This window comes from Gymnodraco acuticeps, unplaced genomic scaffold (genome assembly GCF_902827175.1).
Source record: "Gymnodraco acuticeps unplaced genomic scaffold, fGymAcu1.1, whole genome shotgun sequence".
Taxonomy (NCBI): Eukaryota; Metazoa; Chordata; class Actinopteri; order Perciformes; family Bathydraconidae; genus Gymnodraco; species Gymnodraco acuticeps.
In genome coordinates this window covers 703,035-724,643 of record NW_022991123.1, presented here as the reverse complement: position 1 = coordinate 724,643, position 21,609 = coordinate 703,035, and the positions used below count along the sequence as shown (strand labels likewise).

Sequence of the window (21,609 nt, the reverse complement as noted above, 5' to 3'; positions counted from 1 at the left end):
GACCAGATGATTACAGATGTACAATTAATGATTGTTTTTGTATTCCCAATGAACAGATATGTGTTAAATAGTGGTGATAAATATATTTTATCAGATTACACTTTCACACTAAACTAATTAATTAATTGATATTTTCAGATTTATAAGGTATTGGACAATAAGATATTTCTAATATTATAACAGACAATGTTACTATCCTTAATCATTACCAGGTAAGAACAGATGTTTTGATATTGATTACAGTTGATGCTCTGAATAAAGAACAGATGTTTTGATATTGATTACAGTTGATGCTCTGAATAAAGAACAAATGTTTTGATTTTTTCCTTTTCAGGTCGTTATACAATAAAATGTTTGATTCTTCAGATTGTTAAACATTTTGAGAATTGTTTAGTTTTCCCTTCAGATTTTGAGATGACATAATGATTGATAGTTGAAGTCTGATTTATACCTCAATTGGATTTATTATAAATCCTAAATTCTAATTGTGTTTTCATAAGTAATTGCCTTGAAGTAAATCTTTGAGATGTAAGCTGATTTAGAATTTGTGTTTGATGAAGGAGATTAACTGAGGGATAAATGATAAAATATCTTATTTTTGAAAGATATATTTTGCTATAATATTGTTGTATTTCACGTGTTTATTATTGTGCTTTTTGACAAATGATGCCAAACACTGAAGAGAGATGATTTTATTATGATTGATTGTATCTTGTCATGATGATTGAAGTGTTTTCAATCTTGTTCTACTTTTGATGTAATTAATGTGAGTGAGCCCACACAACTCTGAAGACGCTTATTGACTTAAGTATTGACTGAAATATTCTTTAGACTAATGTTAATTGATTATCATAAATTGATAAAAGGGTGGATCTGTAAAGGAATATTTTGGTCTTGTTAAAGTATATAGAGTTTAGTGATTTGTCCTCGGGAATCTGTTTAATATGGTTAAAGTGTATTCCTGCCTGTAATGTGATCCATAGCTTCTCAGGAAGATACAGGTCAAGAGGTCATCTGATGTCTTGTGGGGGAGAAGCTTGGCCCATGTGGGTTTACAATGCAAGTCTTTGTCTCGACATCTGGCATGCATTAAAGGAAAACCCGCGTGTTTTAGGGCCCTCCTCTTCTTGTCTGTATAGTTGGGTGCTTGGCGCTTTTAGAGTTCAGAGTTTGCTGGGATCTTACATGAGAACTGTGATATGCTGTGAACTCTCCGGCCATTCAGGCTCTCAATAAATATCAGTGTATTGACAGGCGAATCCAGTTTCACTCATTTCATGATTGGCTCAACATTGCTGCAAAGAAGTTTTAACTTCACATAAAGTACCGCGGTCTCTTCTCCTAAGTCCTTTTGAATTCTCCTATCCACTATCCCTTAACCCCGTGACGTTTCACTCAGAGGTCAAGGAATAGGAGATAGGGTTAGAATTTAGGAGCTGATTTTTGGATTATCGGAACGCAACCCATGTGTTCTTTGCAGGTGTTTGTTGAGGTTTGACGTGGTGTTTCCAGCAGTGGATAACAGCTTCTGGCCTGGACACAGTTTGCACCTCACCGTTACATTCCTGTCTATTCTTCGGACGAACTCAAAATAATGAGCATACCTCGGCTCCACCCCTCGAAAGTTATCACTGACTCAGCCATGTTTATGCAGCACTGCACGTGGAGATGTGGACGGGCAAGTCGCGCAGATTACGTATATAAACCTACAAAGTACTGATATAGTAAATTAAAAAAGTATTATTTTTGTGTAGTTGTGTATTGCAATAATAACGTATGGTTGTCACTAAATCCCACGGCACACCCGGACTTGCCTCACGGCACACCGTTTGGGAACCACTGATCTAGAGAATTCGAACGGCACTTATCATGGCTGCCACTGAGGGACTTCCGGGTCATTTCACTCCGTTAGGAAGGTTCCTAAGCTAAATGGACTATTCAACTTCAACCCTTGTGTCTCTCCATGCTTCCCTGGTGGGAGGGACTAAACGCAGGGAAACAACGCAAGTGAGGGACGCAAGGATTCCATTTAATCGACCTGAGATGCAGCCATGGCCAAAACGCAACAGTCGGGGTCCGTCTGTGTCAGTTCTTTCTTTCATTTAGATTATTTTCTTGGTGTGTCCGGGCCTTTAAGGCAATACAAACAATCATCTGTTAGCTTATGATAGCTTCTAACCGTATTAAAAGCACAATTATAAACAACAATAATTAAACAATTATTCATTAGCTATAGCTTTCGGCTAAATAAACTGTTAGCATATTTGATTATTTGTTTAATGAAACTGTAGCGTGATTTTGGCAAGCCCAACTAGGTTTAATCACTAATTACAGTAAGAGTGTGAGTACTACATTTCAAAAGTAAACTTCCCAACCCTGATCATTAATTATAGTCAGCTAATTAATTAAACTTCAAAGGATGACAAAAGCATGTCAATATGATCTGTCTGTCCGCTACATTAAATCAGCAGTAGCCTAAGTTCTGTCTTCAGTGTAAATACTTCTTTAATAGTCATTGTATTACTATTTGAATTCATTGTAAATAATCTTAACTGTGCTGACTGCCTGTTTACTGTTTATTGTTGACAGTCTCATCATTTTGACATGTTTTGTAATATTGCATGAGGTGTTCTAGTCAGTTATTATGTCGGCCTATTCTGTAGGTTACCACTTGTTAGAAGTGGACGTCGAGGAATCTTGGAGGGTTTTTACTCCGAAGAGGGTTTCCCGGGGTACTGCAGCTGGAGCTGTTTTCTGGTGGCTGAGGGAACAACAGACCCCAGTGAAGAATCCTCAGTGTCCTCTCCACTTTCAGAGAAAGGGTCAGAGGAACTCAAAGACATGCTGGACTCCAGAGGTCATTCCCATCCGTGTCCATGTCCAGGAAATTGTGCCCGTCTACTAAATAAATACAAATGTATTCTGCACTGAAATGCCTCTCGGTCAAACTGCATGTTTGTCTTTGGCAGCCAGGTGCATAAACACACAGTTGTTTTTGAGTAATCTAGCACCTCTTCAAAGACACATTTGATTTGATTTATTTCGAACGTGTAATACAATACAAAAAAAATTATAATAATGAAATGAAACAAGAGAATTATGATAGAAAAGTAAGCAGTATCAAATTGATAAACTAAATATTATTTACTTACAAATTATATATAAACAAATGATCTACCTAATTACACATCCGAAAAGGCGTGGGAAGGAGTTTACACATATTTAATCCCACCCCTTCTCCAAAAAACTAAATTAACATTTTTGTTTTCTTTTAACAAAATATACATCTAAATGTATGTCTACATATAGACATTTACAATTATAAATAGATGATATCATTATTACTACAATATATATATATATTGATTAATTTACGTTGTATGTCAAATTTGATAAGAAAAATATAAAAGACTATCTTTTTACATCTGACATACAAAATACATTTGTTATTAAAAAGCAAAAACATAACAACAAATTGTTGTTAATAATAATAATAATTTAATTTCTGTAAAAAAAAACATATTTTCATGCATTTTTAGATCATTAATAACAAGCATTACAATGTCTAAAGAGAATCTGTCTAATATGAGACTCAATACTCGCTGGTTGTGCTTTTGCGGGCATCCAATTCCCAGGACTGCGGTCCTGAAACTGCAGCCTCCTGGGCTGTTTATTATTGTCTGATTTAATATCATCTTACATCTCGTTTTCCAGATCTGCATACATGTGATGCAAATGACAAGCTATAAAAGTTCCCTGTTTTTTATGTCCATCTTTTCATCCAGAATACAATACATAATTGAGGTATATTTGATATTGAATTTCAAACCGATGCCTCGCATGAGTGACCAGACCTCCTCGGCTCTGTAGCAGTCCATGAGGAGGTGCTGTACAGTCTCATCCTCCTCACAGTTAACCATCGGACATGTTTTAGTTTTGACATTTTACCACCTCGACACTCGTTTTTTTCAGCATGGAACACTAACTCTTTATATTATTTGTTTTAATCCTACCATGTGTCACATTGTGTCAGTTTGTTAGTTCTTTAATATATTTTATCTCCAGGATTTCCGGGACATGTGTTGTCATCACGTAGGCTAAATAGTAGGCTATTAAATTCGTACGATTATCCTATAATTCACAATAACACCTCATTAGTATTATGCGGATATATTTAAACCCAAGACTCATATGTTTCCCGCTCTGGGAACATATGGGTCTTAGGTTTGAGATTACTACTTTATCTCTGACTAAGTGACAGACTAACAGACAGATACTGCGGAGAAGAGGCGCACAAGGACTGTCATTTGTGGATCACGTGGAACTAACAAGGTAAACATCATTTAAAATGTAAATAATAGCAGGTGTGAGCAGAATTATGCATGCTTTGTCCCGGTACTGAGGTAAATTAATTTAACGTCTCTACATAAAAAAATACAGAATTTATTGCTAGTAACCTATTATGATTAATAGCCTATACGCTTTGCATATTGATGATATCAGATGTCCACTAAATGTATTAAATGATTGTTAATAAATCCTGTATTGGTATAAGGATCTATTATCAAGTGTGTTTCTGTCTGCGTGATGCCATGTGTGTCAGTACACATAGATTAAGTGAACTAATCTGGATTACAGTCAGCACAGCCTGCTGATAAATGCCACACTGTCCTCATGTTGCACTGTGAATTGGACATGAATGTTACAGTGATGTAGATATACAAAGTGTATTTTAAGTAACACAATTCCAAAATTGATAATGTTGGATTAATCAAATGAGTAACGTGCCAGTTTTGGAATATTAAATAAACAACATGAAATTGCTGTACAATTGTGATGACATACAGTAGGTGTTAAATGTATTTAATTTACCAAACGGGAGGCTTTTATTTCTGGAGACCATATATTACTGTGTGGGCTGTAACAGAGATATGAAAAACACCTTTTTCTGATTTTTTTCTTTAGAAACTTTAATCCAGAGACCTTCACTGCCCAGGCTGTACTTAATGAGGGAAACTCCAAAAGTCATCTTTTAGGACCAAACCTATACTGGAAATAAACTTGTTGGTGACCTGGAGATAGACCTGGAGAGCATGCAGGGGTTGGAGGTTGGTACCAGGCTGCGCTACAGGCTGACTCTGGCCTCGGGGATGCTGGAGTGTCTGGGCTTTGCCGGTGTAGTGTTTGGTTTCGCCTCTCTGGTGTTTGTGCTGAAGGAAGATGGCTACTTCAGTCATCTGTGTGTCAGCGTCCCAGGTACCAACGGCACCAAGACCACTACCGGTGAGCTACTCTCGTTCAGGTTTGATCATCGATTGTATAAAAGAAGTAGGCATAGCCTCCAGGTCTGAAAAGTAAAGCCAATGCCAAGTGTCTCAAAACTGAATTCATCCCTGATGGCCTGCAGGGGGTGACTCCACTAGAATGAATTGAAGTCTATGAGAAAATGACTCAATCAAATGGCTCAGTAAACATTTTTCAGACCAGTTTTCGGTCTAAATCACTAGTTTCAAATCTTCTCTAATACAGCATGTTTTTCAATTTGTAAGTCATGGTCACATAAAGTAAAATAGACAATAAAGCATGTGCTATAGGGTGGATTACTTTGTGTCTCGACTATGGCTACAACATCAGAGTAACATTATCGTCGCATTGGAGTATTGTTTCTGAACCCTGAGAAATCTAAACCAGTATAATTTCTTCTGTTTCTGACACATTTTGGTGTCAACCACAAATGTTCTCAATATAGAATCTTATCCCAAGCTTTCTCAACCTCACAGACTGCACTATGCAGGATGAGCAGTTCTCTCTGGTCTTCACCGTCGCCTCGTTCCTCAACAACTTCATGACTCTAATCAATGGCTACCTCTTCGATCGATTTGGCACCATGGTAACCAGGCTGCTGGCAATGTGAGTTCCTCTTACTTTCCTATTTCCGACCATAAAAGAAATAGGAAAATCTCAAGGTTCCATTTAAAAAAAATGACTTCAGCATCAGTTTTCGCAGTGTCAAAATCTCAATACGGCCAATAATTTGCATGTTTATGCAGCTAATGGATATCAGAGCAAAGACATCCTTTTCTGTACGCTAGTCATGGTTTACAGTCCGATTTGCAACTTAGCGTGAGAACAGAGCTTTGGGACAAGGTCTATGGCTAATTTCTGTAAACATATATCTGCATATGACTGCAGATAAATAGATAATCATGCTAATAGAAAGCAAAATCGGCACATGATAACAAATAGGTTCCCAAATTGCATTTCAGCTAATGCGTACTGCCTCTTCTGCAGTCCACTGTTTACTTGCATGTTTACCTGCAATAATGCATGACATCCATGTGGTATACATGCTTAAATTGGTAATACAGTTTGTATTCCAGTTATTTCTATAGTTTACAGTTAATATGAAAAAGGGCCAGTAAGGCTTGCAGAGATAAAAGCAAAGAGTGTCTGGGCAGAGAGATTAGAGTCACCTCATTTGACCCCAAACTAGGGCTGTGCAATTAATCGTATTTTAATCGCGATTACGATTATGGTTTGCGACGATTAGGAAAACAGCATAATTGACAAAATACGATTATTTTGCTGGGTGCGCTTTCGCCCCTCCCTAAAAGCCCACGGCCACGTGGGAGTGACATGTGTTGTGAGTGTTCAGCGCAAGCGAAGATGTCAGAACAAGAGCAGCAACTAGTTAAAAAGAAGGGTCGCGGGGAGATTCCCAGTCGATCGCGAGATGTGTCTAAAAATAGAACAACAATATTCTGTTTTATCGTTAATGTCCTGTAACATAATGTTCCCGTGCCAGAATAATGCACTTGAACGCATCAAAGCTTTGTGATTGGCCGGCCTCACCCCATGTGTCCGGGCGTGGCTGGTGAGCAGTGCACTAGTTCGCTGACGTTGTCCGTGTCAACAGCATGGATGGTCAACAGGAGTGACAGTCCGCACTCACACAAGACCGCAATTATGGCAGAAGCAAAAAAGCCCAAAATATATAATTTGCACTCCAAGTGGGAGGATCATTATTTTTGTATCTATTCCAATTCAAAGTCCATCTGTCTCATCTGCAATGCGAGCGTGGCTTTATCGAAGAAGGGTAATTTAGGAGCGGCATTTCAAAACAGTGCACAAACGCTCCGAGACGGAATTCCCTCCTAATTCTGCCCTACGCTCCAAAAGGGGAGGGGCCTGAAAGGACAGCTAAATGCACAGCAGTCCATTTTCACCAGGCCCAACAACAAGAGCAAGGCTGCTACCAGAGCATCTTATCGTGTCAGTCACGTTCTTGAGAAACACATGAAGTCTTTCAAAGACGGCGAAGTTATGAAAGAAGCTGTCCTGGAGGCTGCGACGCGCTTTTGTGGGACAGTAAAAATAACAGCAGCATTTCAACAGGTTTTTGATATAATAAAAACTCAATTTAGATACCGTTATTAATCTGCTGTAAGTTTTAGTTTGTTTGAATTTATTCATGATAATTATTGTACAAAATGGTATAAGAATGCAAACATTAAGATCTGTTCTGTTTAAATTGATTATAGTCTATCAGTTCAGAAACTAGTGTTGCTTGCATCCTATTTTAAAAGGCATTTCTTTTTATACTCTAATAAAATGCAACAAAAAATGGGTTTGATTCTATTAATGTTGTCTTTTTTATTGCACTGTTGCTGCAGCAGATTACTGTGTAGCTTCAGATCTGATTGTCTTATTAGTAAGCCTAATTTATACTTTTGTAGCAACACTATTTTTATATAATGGCAAAGAAAGGGTTCTTCAGAGTCTTTTCTTTTTTTCCTGTGTCATATGTGGCAGCACTGCCACAAGTTCCTCTTCAGAGAGGGTCTTCAGTACAGGTGGCAATATCGTCACCTGCCTGCGCTCATCTCTGAAACCAGACCATGTAAACAGGCTGGTATTTCTTGCAAAAAATCTTTAAGAGATGACATGAGCAGCCCTACCAGCATTTGCCATGGTGGCCTAAACATTTTTATTTGGTCTTAAATTGTAGTTCAACATTTATTTCCTGTTACTTCTGGACCATGACGGTTGGCCAGCCTTCAACGTTTAACTGAGTGGAATATGTTGAATATGTTTTACCAAAATGTTGGCTATATGTTAAGGAGTTTTCAGTAGGTTGTGACAGTGCACTGCAACATATTTGATTTCATTTATTTTGGTCTAATTTATTTTTATTTATCATATTAATATATGTTTAGTATGGTTTTGGAAGTGCGCTCCAACACATTTATTGATCTTGTTTATTGGTAAAATATTATTTGTTTTAAAGTTCAATAAATGGTCAATGAATAATCGTCAAAATAATCGTGATATCAATTATTGACCAAATAATCGTGATTATGATTTTTGCCATAATCGCACAGCCCTACCCCAAACCCTATTTGCCTGCAACATTTTCACACATCTAAAAGTATATGATGGTTGAAAAAAACCTAATGGGGAATATGCTCTGCCTGTATCCCCCTGGTTTTTGTGGCAGCATATATTTGTGTTAATATGGAAATCTCTCTTTCTTAAAGTTATTGTTTTCCTTAAACGGTAAGGAATATGGATTTCTACAGTGTTCATACATTGACAATTTAAGTCATTTATTTATCGCTTCCTGTGCAAATAAATGCATATCTTAAAATATGCACTATGTCTTGAAGGTTAAATCAGGTAAAAGAGTCCACCGATGAAAAACACGTAGATATAATGTAGTATTTGTTTTGAAACACATTTGAACCCTACCACCGTATTTATTTAATTAATTAATTTAAACTACATCTCAAACTCATAGTTATATGACCTAATGCCAGTAAGAATAATTGCCAAAATATAATACATCAAAATTAAACAAATGTGAGTTCATAGTGCTGTTAAAATATTTACAATAATTGTTTGTACTTTTCATTTTTCATATTTGTCTTCCTAGATCTTTATACACGACTGGAACCATTCTTGTGGCCTTCTCCAGTGCAGGCAAGTACACACACACACACACACACACACACACACACACACACACACACACACACACACACACACACACACACACACACACACACACACACACACACACACACCACACACACACACACACACACACACACACACACACACACACACACACACACACACACACACACACACACACACACACACACAAACTATTTAAGTAACACTTAGTATTTATTTTTGCCCCACAGGGTGAGATTAATTACTTTCCAACTTGTTTGATATAATCTTTTATCTAATAAAAGTCATTTTAGCCAATTGTTTTCAATACTATTCGCCAAATCTACAATCTTAGATCCAAGTACTTCATGCACACTGGAAACCACTTGGAAATGAGAAACGACTGAGGAAAAAACATGTTTTAGTGTAAAAAGGTATGGAGCTGCCAGGGGTCCCATGAGAACCCCAACCCCATACCCCTGTATCGCCTGTGTCTGTCAGCACCATAGGTCAGCACTGAAGTTAGCTTGTCTAATAGCTAGTTAGCTTGATAGCTATTATCAGGTGCGTGGTGCCTCATCTTGCGGAGCGTGCCTCATCTGAAGCGCAAATGTGGCATACCTTTATGTGCTTATGCGCACGGTTCCGTCGCGTGCTTAAACGGAGACGCTTCCCATTCACTAGGAATGGGGTCAGACCCGGCGCCAGAACAAATATAAAGGGAGGGCATATTTTCATGGGAGGGCACACACAACCGTCATGTGCTGCGGGCCTGCGGCACAATATATATATCAAACAGCAAGGCCAACGGCATCGCGCAATGACGCACACTTATCGCAAATACATACACAAATAAAGGGTAACATAGAAACTTTTGAAACATTGTGTGCGTGGCAGCACAAACACTGGTAAATCACGAGCAAGGCACACTGGTTAAGGATGGTAGCTTCCTCATCGTTGCACTCGGAGAGAAATAGTAGAGACGGAGACGATTAACTGCTGTTAGTTCTATTATGGCATTGTGCATGTCGTGAGAGGTGTATGTTGCTGTGTGGGGAATGCTTTCCATTATTTAGGCCAACTCTGCATCTTTGTACTGCAGCGTACTCAAACAGCGATAGGAAGAGCCCACTGCCTGACTCGGACATGCTGTGGAGTGAACCGTGGTCACCTCTGATGCCCCTTTCACACCAGCGCTTTTTCAGCTCCGGCTCGGAGCTGGAGCCTGAAAAGCGCCGGTTTTTCCTGTTCACACCGCAGCGGCGCCGCCTCTTAGCTCCGGAATCCGGTTCACTTCCAGCTCCAAAAAATTGTCGGTCTAGAGGCAAGAGCTTCGGAGCTAAGAGGTGGCGTCGCTTACGTCTCTCTTACGTCGAGGCGTGCAGGAAACTAAACCCACCTCCCCTGAACATGGGTCGACTGTCATTCCTGCCTACAAGCAGTAGTGCTTATAAACACACTTTATAAAGTCAGGCAACACTAACCAGGCTTCGTGTGATTCTGTTTATTTGTACCTTACTTTGACCATCCGTTCACTGTTATTGATCATTGCGGAGAGAGGCAGACGTTTTGTTTTGTATTATAGCAGCTATCGGATGGAATCAATACATGGGCTGCACAGATTGTCGTGTCCGACTATCACAAGTAGAATCATAATAAAAATACGCCGGTAAAATGTGCCTGTAGAAAACGGTTTATGCCACAATAGGATAGCAATAGCAAGTAGTCAGTTTAGCTTCGGTTGCTATGCTAACATCACCCATTTTATACCAGAGAAACTTTCATAACAGCGTTGTGATACCAAACAGCGTCAATTCAGACTGACACACATTCACTTAAGGGGAACTGGGGATATGTATCAGCTGCTTGTGTGAGTCGGACAGTGAATACTTTAGAACGGCCGCAGCAGTGTGAGCTAACCGGGAGCTAACGGGAGAATAAACTCCCGTGGAAGAGTAGCCAACACTGTAGCGATCGGTAAATGCTGCAGAAACACATTAATAAACAATGAACCACGGCACTCTGGAGCAAAGTATAAGGTTGGAGAAGTCGTTATTCAATTTATTCTGGCTTTGTGTGATTAAAAGCTACACGATCATCGACCCGACGCAGTTCCCCGTTGTTGTGAGCGCCGTAATGCCGTTGGGGAGCAAATCAGCGATGTAAACGGTGACGTCATGACGCAGCAGCGGCAGCACCAGTCGGGTGCTGGGCGGTGTGAACAGAGCGGGAGCAGAAAAGGGAAACCGGAGCTGAACCAGAAAAGCTCTAGGTCGGAGCTAGAAAGGGAAAAGCGCTGGTGTGAAAGCCGCATGAGAGGGAGTTGGTTGACACTTGACAGCTAAAAAAGCTATAATATCAACGACAGCTGACACGTAATAACGGTTCCGTGCCAGCTGATCTGCACCAAAGTACTAATTTCCTTATGTGTTTCCTCGTGTATCTGTCTCTCTCTCTCCACAAACTCTCACATGAAATGTGTTCTTTTGATGCGGCATGCCTTAGCAGTCCTGTATCAGTCTGTAATGCGTGTTTCCAGTCGCAAAAACCTTTGACAGTAAAAGCCGCATCAGATGAAGACGTATTTACTTTAAACTGTCTACAGGGGAAACAAAAGGCTGCGTCTGCTTTTAACGAATATTCAAGCCATGGTCTGTTATTGTACCATGCAGTGGCTAAAGTGCGCTTCTTTCCTGAAAACAATCTCCCTGGATAACGATCCAGTTTCACCTGGTTGGGTTTATTAACCCCAAGATCATCTGGGGCTGTTGGTCTTTGAGCGGTTGCTGGCCCAATAGTACCTGTTGATGTGCTGCGAGGTAGCGTCTGTAGTGGAGGCACCGGCACGGAGGAGGAGGAGGAGGAGGAGGAGAATGATGATGATGATGATGATGATGATGATGATGATGATGATGATGACATCACATACATCCTAGCATAAAAGTACACAATTTATTTATAATTAAAAAATTAAAAAAATTCTTTAATTTTATAAATAATACAAATCGTGTTTATTGGGGGAGGGCAGGAATGTCAAATCAAATCGAATCAAGTTTTATTTTTATAGCACATTTATAAACGATTTTTGGTCGAGCCAAAGTGCTGTACATATAATAAAAATAGCCTACAGTAGAGACACTTTACAGCTAATACAACAGCACAGATTGTTCAGAATATCAGTATGAGAAAAACGACACCCTCTATCCTTAGACCCTCACATCGTACAAGGAAAAACTTCCAGAGAAAAACCCACAGTTTAAGGGGAAAAAATGGGAGAAACCTCAGGGAGAGCAACAGAGGAGGGATCCCTCTCCCAGGACAGACTGGGAGAGGGAGGCCTGGCCCTCCCACGGTGCCGGGCATGAATGGGGTGGCGTCGCTTTGCCTCTGTTGCTCGCGCTGAAAGTTCAGAAAAGTTCAACTTTTCAAGCGCCGACGGAAGCGCCAGCCAATCAAATTATATGCCAGTGTTACGACCCGCCTCCCTACTCAATAGTAGTGGCTCGTGAGGCAGTCCGCAACATAAAACAAAAGTACACAACACGTAGGCACTAAACTGTGATCATACATTTATTGCCACAATACTAAATCATTCCACTGGAGGACAGGTAAAACAAACAAACAGACGGAGGGGACTTGGGCCAACCACACCACGAGCCGTAGGATCCAGAGCCTTCCTCCGCTACCCAAAATCCAACAGAACCTAACGGGAGAAAATAAAGCCGCGAAAACCTAATACTAACACGTCCTCCAGGAAACACCACAAAAAGGCAAAAGAGCTCTGACACAGCAGAGACATCCGGAGTAGTGATCGGCGCCCTCCTTCTCCTTCAGTCTCCTCTTTTATGCTCGGCTGATTGGCAACTGGGAACACCTGCGCCAAGCTCGGCTGAGTGACAACTGGGAACACCTGGGGAAGGCGGAGCCAGGTGTACCTGCACAGCAGAGAGAACAAAGAGGACAACAAAAGGGGGGGAGTACGTAACAGCCAGTACAAGTGCTAGCCAATCAAACCGTGTGCTCGTGTGTCCGGGTCGGGAGATTAATGTGATTGGTTGTTGGTCGCGTGCCAGACACACCCACCGGCAAGCTTCAACGCAACGGAACGGTGTGGACGTACCGAACTGTGGTGCGCTGCCCACAATGCTCAACTTTTGCAGCGAGCCACGCCAGCAAAGCTCCGCTTCGCTTCCCACAAAGGCTATTATACCTGGTTTCAGTAGCATCGATCTGGACAAAACGTTTAAAAAATACATTTTAATTTAGGAAAAGATAGAATATGGAATTACACACTGCCAGTTGTGAAGATACACCTGTACAAATGGTATAATTTCTTAACTTTTTAGTAAAGTTTGTTTCCTCTGTCATGTAGCATATTCAGAGCTGCTTTATCCTGCCTTGTCGTGTATCGCTGTGGGAGGAATTCTACTCCTTCTAACCAACATGCAGGTGAGTTCTGAGATAATGTAGAAACAGGCCTTTACACTCTCCAGTAACCATTAGCCTACTATGCATTTTGTATTGCTGAATTATCTTTGTGTCCGCTAGGTGGGAAACCTGTTCTCCTCTCATCGCTCCACCATCATCACCCTCTACAACGGAGCCTTTGACTCTTCTTCTGCTGTGTTTCTGATCATCAAGGTACAAGGGAAGCCCCTATATTGATATATCCTGCCAGCTACTGAAATCATTATTTCCGTATAAGGGCCATTATAGGTAAAACAAATTAAATAAAAATATTGCTGGGGGTCATGAAAGGAAATAAACCACTGAAGTTTATATATATTAAATTAATATATTAAAGTAATACATTTACAAGAAGAAACATGAACTTCTCTGTGATCAATGTGATAAATTACCAAAAAAGAACAAGTACATTGATTAATTCACAGCAAATGGCAGTGCTTGAGGTGGGGTGAGCTTAATCTACCTAGCAAGTGATGCAGTTTTTAAAAAGAAAAATGTCTGTAAATCTTTATCCTCAACTATTTTATTGGGATAATACCCTGCCTTGTAAATGTTTTCGATGCCTTATCATTCACATTTCAGAGAGATAGTTTCCATTTGGTATCATTCAATGGAATCTGTCTCGATTTTTTCAATCCCCTGCAAAATGTCCTCTGCTTTCCAGGTTCTGCATGAGCAGGGAATCTCTCTGCGCTCCTCCCTCCTTGTCTTGTCCTCCTGCAGCGTCATCCACCTGCTGAGGACCTTCCTGCTGATGCCTAAAACCCACATCCCCTACCCTCTGCCGCAACACTTTACCTACGGGTACGAACATCAGCTTGTCTTTGAAGCAGCTACTGTTTCATGGAAAGGACATGGAATAAACAATCCCTTTTTTCTCTATATAGATTGAATTGCAGGAAGGCCAACACCTACAATGTGGAGCAGTTTGAGAGGATGAAAGACGGTGGCGTGATAGCTTCACAGGAGTCTCCAGCTGAGCCTGAGGACCAAGCCCAGGCCCAAGACTCAGAAAATGGTACTCAGCCTTATTTTTGCTACATTTTCAGGAGTGGCTGTAGCTGTTCAATAAAGCTTCACACAGATCATTACATTTTAAACATTTCAAACTTTTTTTCTTTAAAAAAAATGACCTTCACAAAAATAATGATTGATCTAGGTTTAACTAGAGAACATATGACAAATTACCCAACCAACGTTTTTATCATCAATAAATCTCCCTATTACTGTTTTATTTTATAATCTTTTTGCCAAATATTATCTATTTTAAAATGGAATCCACAATTGTTTGGATCACAGGGCTTTCCTAATTGTATCTGCAGATTTGATAAAGAATAGCAACAAATCCTCTCATTTGACAAGCTTCTGTAATACCAGAGAATATTTGACCACTTTGCTTAAAAATGTCTGAATCACCGAATCAGTTGTCAAAATAGTTGCTGATACATTTTCTGTAGATTTAGTTATTGATTATTCAACCAATCATTGCATCTATAACAAACATGTTCTGTACTTTCAACTGGCACGGAGTGAATGAGATGATTTATGATTTTGAATTTAGAGCTAAACTGTTCCTTTAATCGGGGCCGTAACAAAACTTTATTTAAACATTTCAAGTGCAAATGAGTTAATGTATTTAAAGATAAAATGTCATTAATCTCAATGAAAATGATTGTGCCATGGATAACTAAAAAAAAAAACAAGTGTATAAAAAGTTATAGTAGGCTATACTCATAGCAGTGCCTAATACAATCGCAAAAGAGTAAGATACATTATGGGAAACGAGTTAAATAGAAAGAGTTATATTTGACATGATATTGATACTGTCAGTGTCCTTTAGAAGGTGGAGGAGCAATACAGTTTCAACTTTAAAGCGGTTTTCATTGTTTTGTCGATTCCTTTTTTTTACAACTTTTACGTTTTTAGTGGCGAGTTTCCGGAGCTGTGTTCTGTCCTGGTTCTTCCTGTGGCACTTGTTGTGGTTATCCATAATGCAGCTGAGGCACTACCTCTTCATCGGCACGCTCAACCCCATGCTCAACCGGCTGGCCGAGAATGACCCTGACCTGGGTAACTCATTTAAAAAACGTTACTTGATTTAAAGGTCTCCTATCATGCAAAATGCACTTTTTGATGTATTTTATACATAAATGTGTGTCCCTGGTATGTCAGGGAACTCACAAAGTGTCAGAAAACAAAACCCTCTCTCTTTTCCTCCGTACCTACATCTCTTAAAAACGGGGGTACAACGGAGCTGATCCAGATTTGCGTCCGATATGACGCGATATAAGCATCGCTAACACTCAAAGCTAACCTGTACTGGAGAGAGCATGATATGGCGTTGAATTCTCCTGCAAAGCTTTCTCTTCTTCCTCTTATTTACCTTTGTCTTATTATGAGTCAAACCCAACTTGTTTTCTTCTTCTTTCTCCCTGGTTCCTCAGTGAGTCAGTACACCAATGCGTTTGCCATCACCCAGCTGTTTGGAGTGCTGTGTGCTCCCTGGAACGGACTCCTCATGGACAGACACAAGGGAAAGCCTCTGGCTCCAGGTACATCCCTATCTGCTCTTATAACTGTGTGTGTGTGTGTGTGTGTTTGTGTGTTTTGTGCAACAGAACAACTTCATTCATTTCTTGTTGTAGGAGAAACGTCGCTGGAAGCCGACCTGCGCTCCTCCTCCCTGTCTCTGCTCCTGACCTCCGTGCAGTGCCTGCTCTTCTCTCTGTGCGCCTCCTTTCCTCTCCTCCCCCTGCAGTACATCACCTTTGTTCTGCAAGTCATCAATCGCTCCTTCCTCTACGGCGGAAATGCAGCGTTCATTAGCATAGCGTGAGTAGCAATTACACCAGAAGTTGGACTCAGATCTTGTACTTAAGTTAAAGTAGAAGTACCAGAGTGTACTGCAATCAAAATGTTACTCAAGTAAAATTAAAAAAGTATAAGCATCAAAATATACTTAAAGTACCAAAGCATATTGGTCCATTTCAGAATAATATATATGATTTGTTTAGATTATAATTATTGATGCATTAAACTGTTATAAAAGCTGGTAAAGGTGCAGCTAGTTTGAATTACTTTGTAGGGTAGCTTGCAAGTTTTATTCCAGGCGAAAGTTTAAGTGTTGATAATATTTCACATTATTAATCAAAATCTACAAAGTAACTAAAGCTACAAAATAAATGTAGTGGAGTAAATGTACATGATTTACCTCTGAATTGAAGTTGAGTAGAAGTACAAAGTAGCATTAAATGGAAATACTCAAGTACTGTAAAGTACAAGTATCTCAAAATTGTACTTAACCAGTACTTTAGTAAATGTACTTAGTTACTTCCCAACTCTGAATTACACGCATACAGAGAAGATGGACAAAATACAAGAAACACCTCACCACACAATCATCCAGAAAGACCAATTTGGTTAAGGCCATGTGGTTCTTCAGATACCACTTGCTATTGTCAAAGTCGTTTAGTCATTACCTTCCCCTTTTCACTGAAATAACAACAACGGAAAATTGCCTCCAAGCTGAGCTAAGGTTCCTCTTTCACTTACGAAGCCAGCTTAATTCCAAGCACGAATTCACCAACAGCTTTCTGCTCTTCTTCGTAATGGCCATGAACTATTTTTGCTCATTGGAATCCTGCCCCATTCTCTAGGCATAAAGAGTCACTTTAAGTCACGAGCTGGAGAGATTTTCACGTTTTGTTCTAACATACTGTATGTCAGTAAATAGCACACTTATGAAGGTCCAAAGCTTTATATGTCACAAAAACAGCAGTTGCTTACAAGTGGCTAAATAAAATACTTAACATCATCATGCTGAACATTAGCCGCCTTAGAGTGGTGATAATAGAATAGAATGGGAGGGATGAAACCAGGGTCGGCTCTAGAACAAATCGAATGGGGGGGAAATCATTTACAAAGGGGGGGCACACACTGCCGTCAACAACCAACACACAAACACCAACGCAACTTCAAAAAACATGCTGTAAACTTTAAAGTATATTGTTTTTCACACACATTGCAGGGGTGTAGTGCTATTGTATAGCGCACCTATGACTTGTGCATACATGCACGGTTGTGGCACGACCACCAAAACAGAAACATATGGACATAGGCCACCATACAAAAGTGTGCAAATGTATTTAGTATCCTATCCATGTGAACATGTTTTAGGTGGGGGTGGACCTAACGTCCTCTAGGAGGGTCTGGGGGCATGCTCCCCTGGGAAGATTATTTTTAAAATATTGAAGTTAAAAGCATCAATCTGGTGCACTTTGAGAGCAAAATGAAGAGATCTATGGATAGTCTACATCTCTCAGCATCCATATGAAACAGAACTGTACACAGATTTACTTTTTCTTTATGGATATTTTACTAATCACTCCCCTTTTAAACTGTATTCTTGTGTTACTGTCCTATAGTATTTCATACCCGTTTTTCATTTATTCTCTTATTCTTTAATAACTATAATGATCATATAAAGGTGTTCCTCGCAAATACTTGTTTACATAAATGGTGACCAAACCATTTGAGACCCACTGAGATAACCTACACTAAAGTTAACTATCTAAACACTGAGAGAGTCCTTACCTCACTGAGCTGACGTTATAAGATCCTCTCAGTCGGACAGGAGAGGACTCTCCTCCACCTTGGTGTAGAAACAGCTCTTTATATCCGTTAGCATAGCTAGCTAACCAGATCATGCTAACATCAACATTCCACGTTACCACTTGCGCACTCACAAAATGCGCTCGTGCCACACACACACACAGAGCCGAGCTTGAATGAAACACAGAGACCCAGAAGTAGGCTACTTGTACTGTACTGTATATCATATTATTTTCGATGGCTTTACTGTATAATCAGTGTAACAGATGAACAGATCGCCACCGGGCTTTCATCTGAACACACAGCCACGTAATGATAACAAAACAAAGGTCGGGGGTCATTGGTCAAGCAACACACCAATCAGAGAGCAGCAGTGAGCACAGCTCAGGCTGTGTTTTAAATGTTGTATTCTTTATTTCTGACGTATTTCACACAAAAAACCTTTAGTGGAAACGCTTTCACTTATATGTTTGTTTGTTTTTAAACGGCAAAGTGGCAAGGCTTGCCCACCCTGCGTTGGGGGGGCACAGTGACTCATTTGGGGGGGCATGGCCCGCGAATGACCCCCCATGACGCCGACCCTGGATGAAACCCTCTGTAAGTCACACATGCAGAGCACACAGCACAAACAGTGAAATGTGTTCTCTGCTTTTAACCCATCCTAGTATCAGGAGTCTAGTACCAGGAGCAGTGGGCAGCTATTGTACAGCGCCCGGGGAGCAATGGGAGTAGGGGGGGTGTCCGGTGCCTTGCTCAAGGGCAAGGTGAACTGGTACCTCTCCAAGTAGCAGTCCACACTCCATAATTAGGTCTGGTCAGGGACTTGAACCGGCAACCCTACGGCTCACAGTCCAAGCCCCTACTGACTGAGCCACTGCTGGACGTGATGCGCAGCCATGCGACTATAATGTAGTTTGTTTATATCCTAACGTTGTTTTTTTTATTTCGGCCAATTGCAAAATGGTGTTGAGATTATCCTGAAATCCTGCTGAAATAATCGTAAAAGTATGATTAACGTATGTGGGCCACAAAGCATATGTTGTGCAATATACCGAAATCCAATGGGGGAATATCATTGCTTTTTTCTTTGTGTCAGTTTTCCAGCGTGTCACTTCGGGAAGCTGTACGGCCTGCTGATGGCCCTTTCTGCGATCATCTCCCTGCTGCAGTACCCCTGCTTCGCCCTGGTCAAAGGAGCTCTGCACGGAGACCCCTTCTTGGTAGGTGCTCAAGAAGTAACTTTGGAATATCAAATCTTCGTCGGGGGCCACATAGTCAGCAGCAGGCCCGGTTCCAGAACAAAATGACTCACGGTGCATCTGAGATTAGAGAGGGTGCAGTGGTAAAGTGCTATTTTTATAAGTGGGGAGTGGACTTAACACCCTCTAGGGGGGTCCTCACCTCCTCTAGGGGGGTTCGGGGGCATGCTCCCCTGGGAAGATTTTTTTTTAAATATTGAAGTTAAAAGCATCAATCTGGTGCACTTTGAGAGCAAAATGAAGAGATCTATGGATACATCTCAACACCCATATGAAACAGAAGTGTAAACAGATTTACTTTTTCTTTATGGATATATTTTACAAATCACTCCCCTTTTAAGACCGAAATGTCTACATGCAGAAGATGGCATCTTTTTGACATGAATATTCCAGCCAATCTCTGTTTTGAAATCATGAGCTGCAAAATGAGCGCCTTACCCCACTGTACAGGCGAGTTGGGTACTTTTTAAAATATACCTGGGCAGGCTCTGTTTTTCCGAGGTCCTCTGGCACTTGCGGGCCGCCGAGGGGTGGCGGTGTTTGGGGCAACGAAGACGGTTGCGGCTGCTCCGCCTCCGTGGGCGAGGCGGGAGGAATGTCCCCATGATCTGAACTGTTATTACCAGATGCAGTGTTACTGCTGGCGACAAGGGCTGGTTGTTTTAACCATTTTCTGATGTCCATCACTGACTGCTGTGTAAGCACCTTGCAGATGACGAAAGCACAGCGGCACAGGTCACTCGCACCTGACATAATAACGTTACTTACCGTTTAAATTGACCAAATAAATGCAGCAGACAATGTTATTTAACCACAATTACAATGTATTTTATTTCAACTATATTCTTCTTCTTCTTATTATTGTTATTATATATGTCATATTTTTCACTTTTCATTTTTCAAATGAGGGTGCATAACGACTCAACTGAGGGTGCAATGCACCCATATGCACCCCCGTAGAACCGGGCCTGGTCAGCAGTGACATACAATATCAAGTGTAGTGAAATATTGTGACTGACCTTTGACTAATGGATGTTGTGTTACAGGTGGACGCTGCTCTCAGCCTCCTCAGTTTGCTGGTGTTCATACATCCTCTCTACGTATTCATCCACTGCAGGAAAGTAGCACGCCAAAGGGAGGACAACACTCAGAGTGACAATAACGGCTCCAAAATGGCCGAAGCCGAGTTCTAGAAATAGTGTTTGTCCGTCTGTCTAAGTTTTATACGTTTCACAGCAAGAACAAAAATTCTCTTTTCATTACCCATTTTTGTATAACTATTTTTTCTTATCTAATTGTTCAGATTTTTCAAATGTTTTTTATAATTCAAAACAGGTTCATAGTTTAATATAACATGTTTGTTATTGATCAACTGTTCGTAAACATTTATTGACATTTTGAGTGCTCTGTCTACAGACATTTTTAAGCTTTAAATATAGATTCATATGTCCACTTATTTGTATAACCACAGTACACAATAAACTTTTATTTAAAAAAAATACTACTGAACTTTCTGTTATGTTTATAAACCGTGGATAATTCATGATTCGTATGGTGATATATTTTAATTTTTTTTAAAAGACAGATAAAAATACATGTATATTTACATTACAGTGTTACGTTTAAAACAAAAAGACAGTTTTCTTGCACTTTCTTGATTAAGAGAAGTCTTCAAAAACATTACAGTCTACAACGATACAGACATTGTGCTGATCAGCTTCAATCGTGTTTAAGCTACGGCTGGTAACTTTATTAAAGGTTTTACCTTTAATCTTACTGTACAGTACAGTCTGTACTCAGTTTCAACAAATATGTCCAAAAGTTCCTTTTCCGATTCAATAGTGTGCAATGTACTCATCGTCATACTATGTTAGTGTTTAAAATGTTTAGGTTTCATTACTAAAAATAAATCGAAGAGGTAACTGAAATATAAATGTAAAACAACTTCCAATCAAGTTACTTTTTTATCTTCAAAATATTTTCCTTCTTCAAATGTATTTTATGATCACTTGAACCATTATTTAAGTTTTACTGAAAAAAGAAGGAGCCCCAAGTAAGGTAATGCCTCATTTCCACCTCATGGTTTGGCTGTACTCACTTCTGGTACCAGGGTTGCGGTCGAATAGTCCAAAAATCAGCTCCTATCGTCTATCCCTTGACCTCTGTGTGAAACGTCACGAGGTTAAGGGATAGTGGATAGGAGAATTCAAAAGGACTTAGGAGAAGAGACTGCGGTACTTTAGAGAATCCGAATGCACTTTCACTATCCGACGTGTTTATGATGCGCCAGCGGAGGTCATAAATGTGCGTCTGCTGC

At 40.2% G+C, this 21,609-nt stretch overlaps 1 protein-coding gene across 1 annotated transcript; it reads left to right on the top strand.

The window, feature by feature from the left end:
• The first annotated feature begins 5,093 nt into the window (after nucleotides 1–5,093).
• LOC117560253 (solute carrier family 43 member 3-like) lies at nucleotides 5,094–20,791 on the top strand. Its single transcript, XM_034237109.1, has 12 exons — nucleotides 5,094–5,283; nucleotides 5,781–5,910; nucleotides 8,933–8,979; nucleotides 13,328–13,404; nucleotides 13,504–13,596; nucleotides 14,087–14,226; nucleotides 14,310–14,440; nucleotides 15,349–15,492; nucleotides 15,867–15,974; nucleotides 16,068–16,254; nucleotides 19,130–19,253; nucleotides 20,339–20,791. Exons 1-12 carry the CDS (start codon nucleotides 5,094–5,096, stop codon nucleotides 20,483–20,485), a joined length of 1,518 nt encoding a protein of 505 aa, XP_034093000.1. The 3' UTR covers nucleotides 20,486–20,791.
• The last annotated feature ends 818 nt before the right edge of the window (nucleotides 20,792–21,609 follow it).

Coding starts and splice junctions, on each gene's coding strand:
- LOC117560253 (XM_034237109.1), top strand. CDS start 5,094: ATGCAGGGGTTGGAGGTTGGTACCAGGCTGCGCTACAGGCTGACTCTG. Junction 13,597..14,086: donor CTGTGTTTCTGATCATCAAG/GTACAAGGGAAG, acceptor TCTGCTTTCCAG/GTTCTGCATGAGCAGGGAAT. Junction 15,975..16,067: donor GGGAAAGCCTCTGGCTCCAG/GTACATCCCTAT, acceptor TTCTTGTTGTAG/GAGAAACGTCGCTGGAAGCC.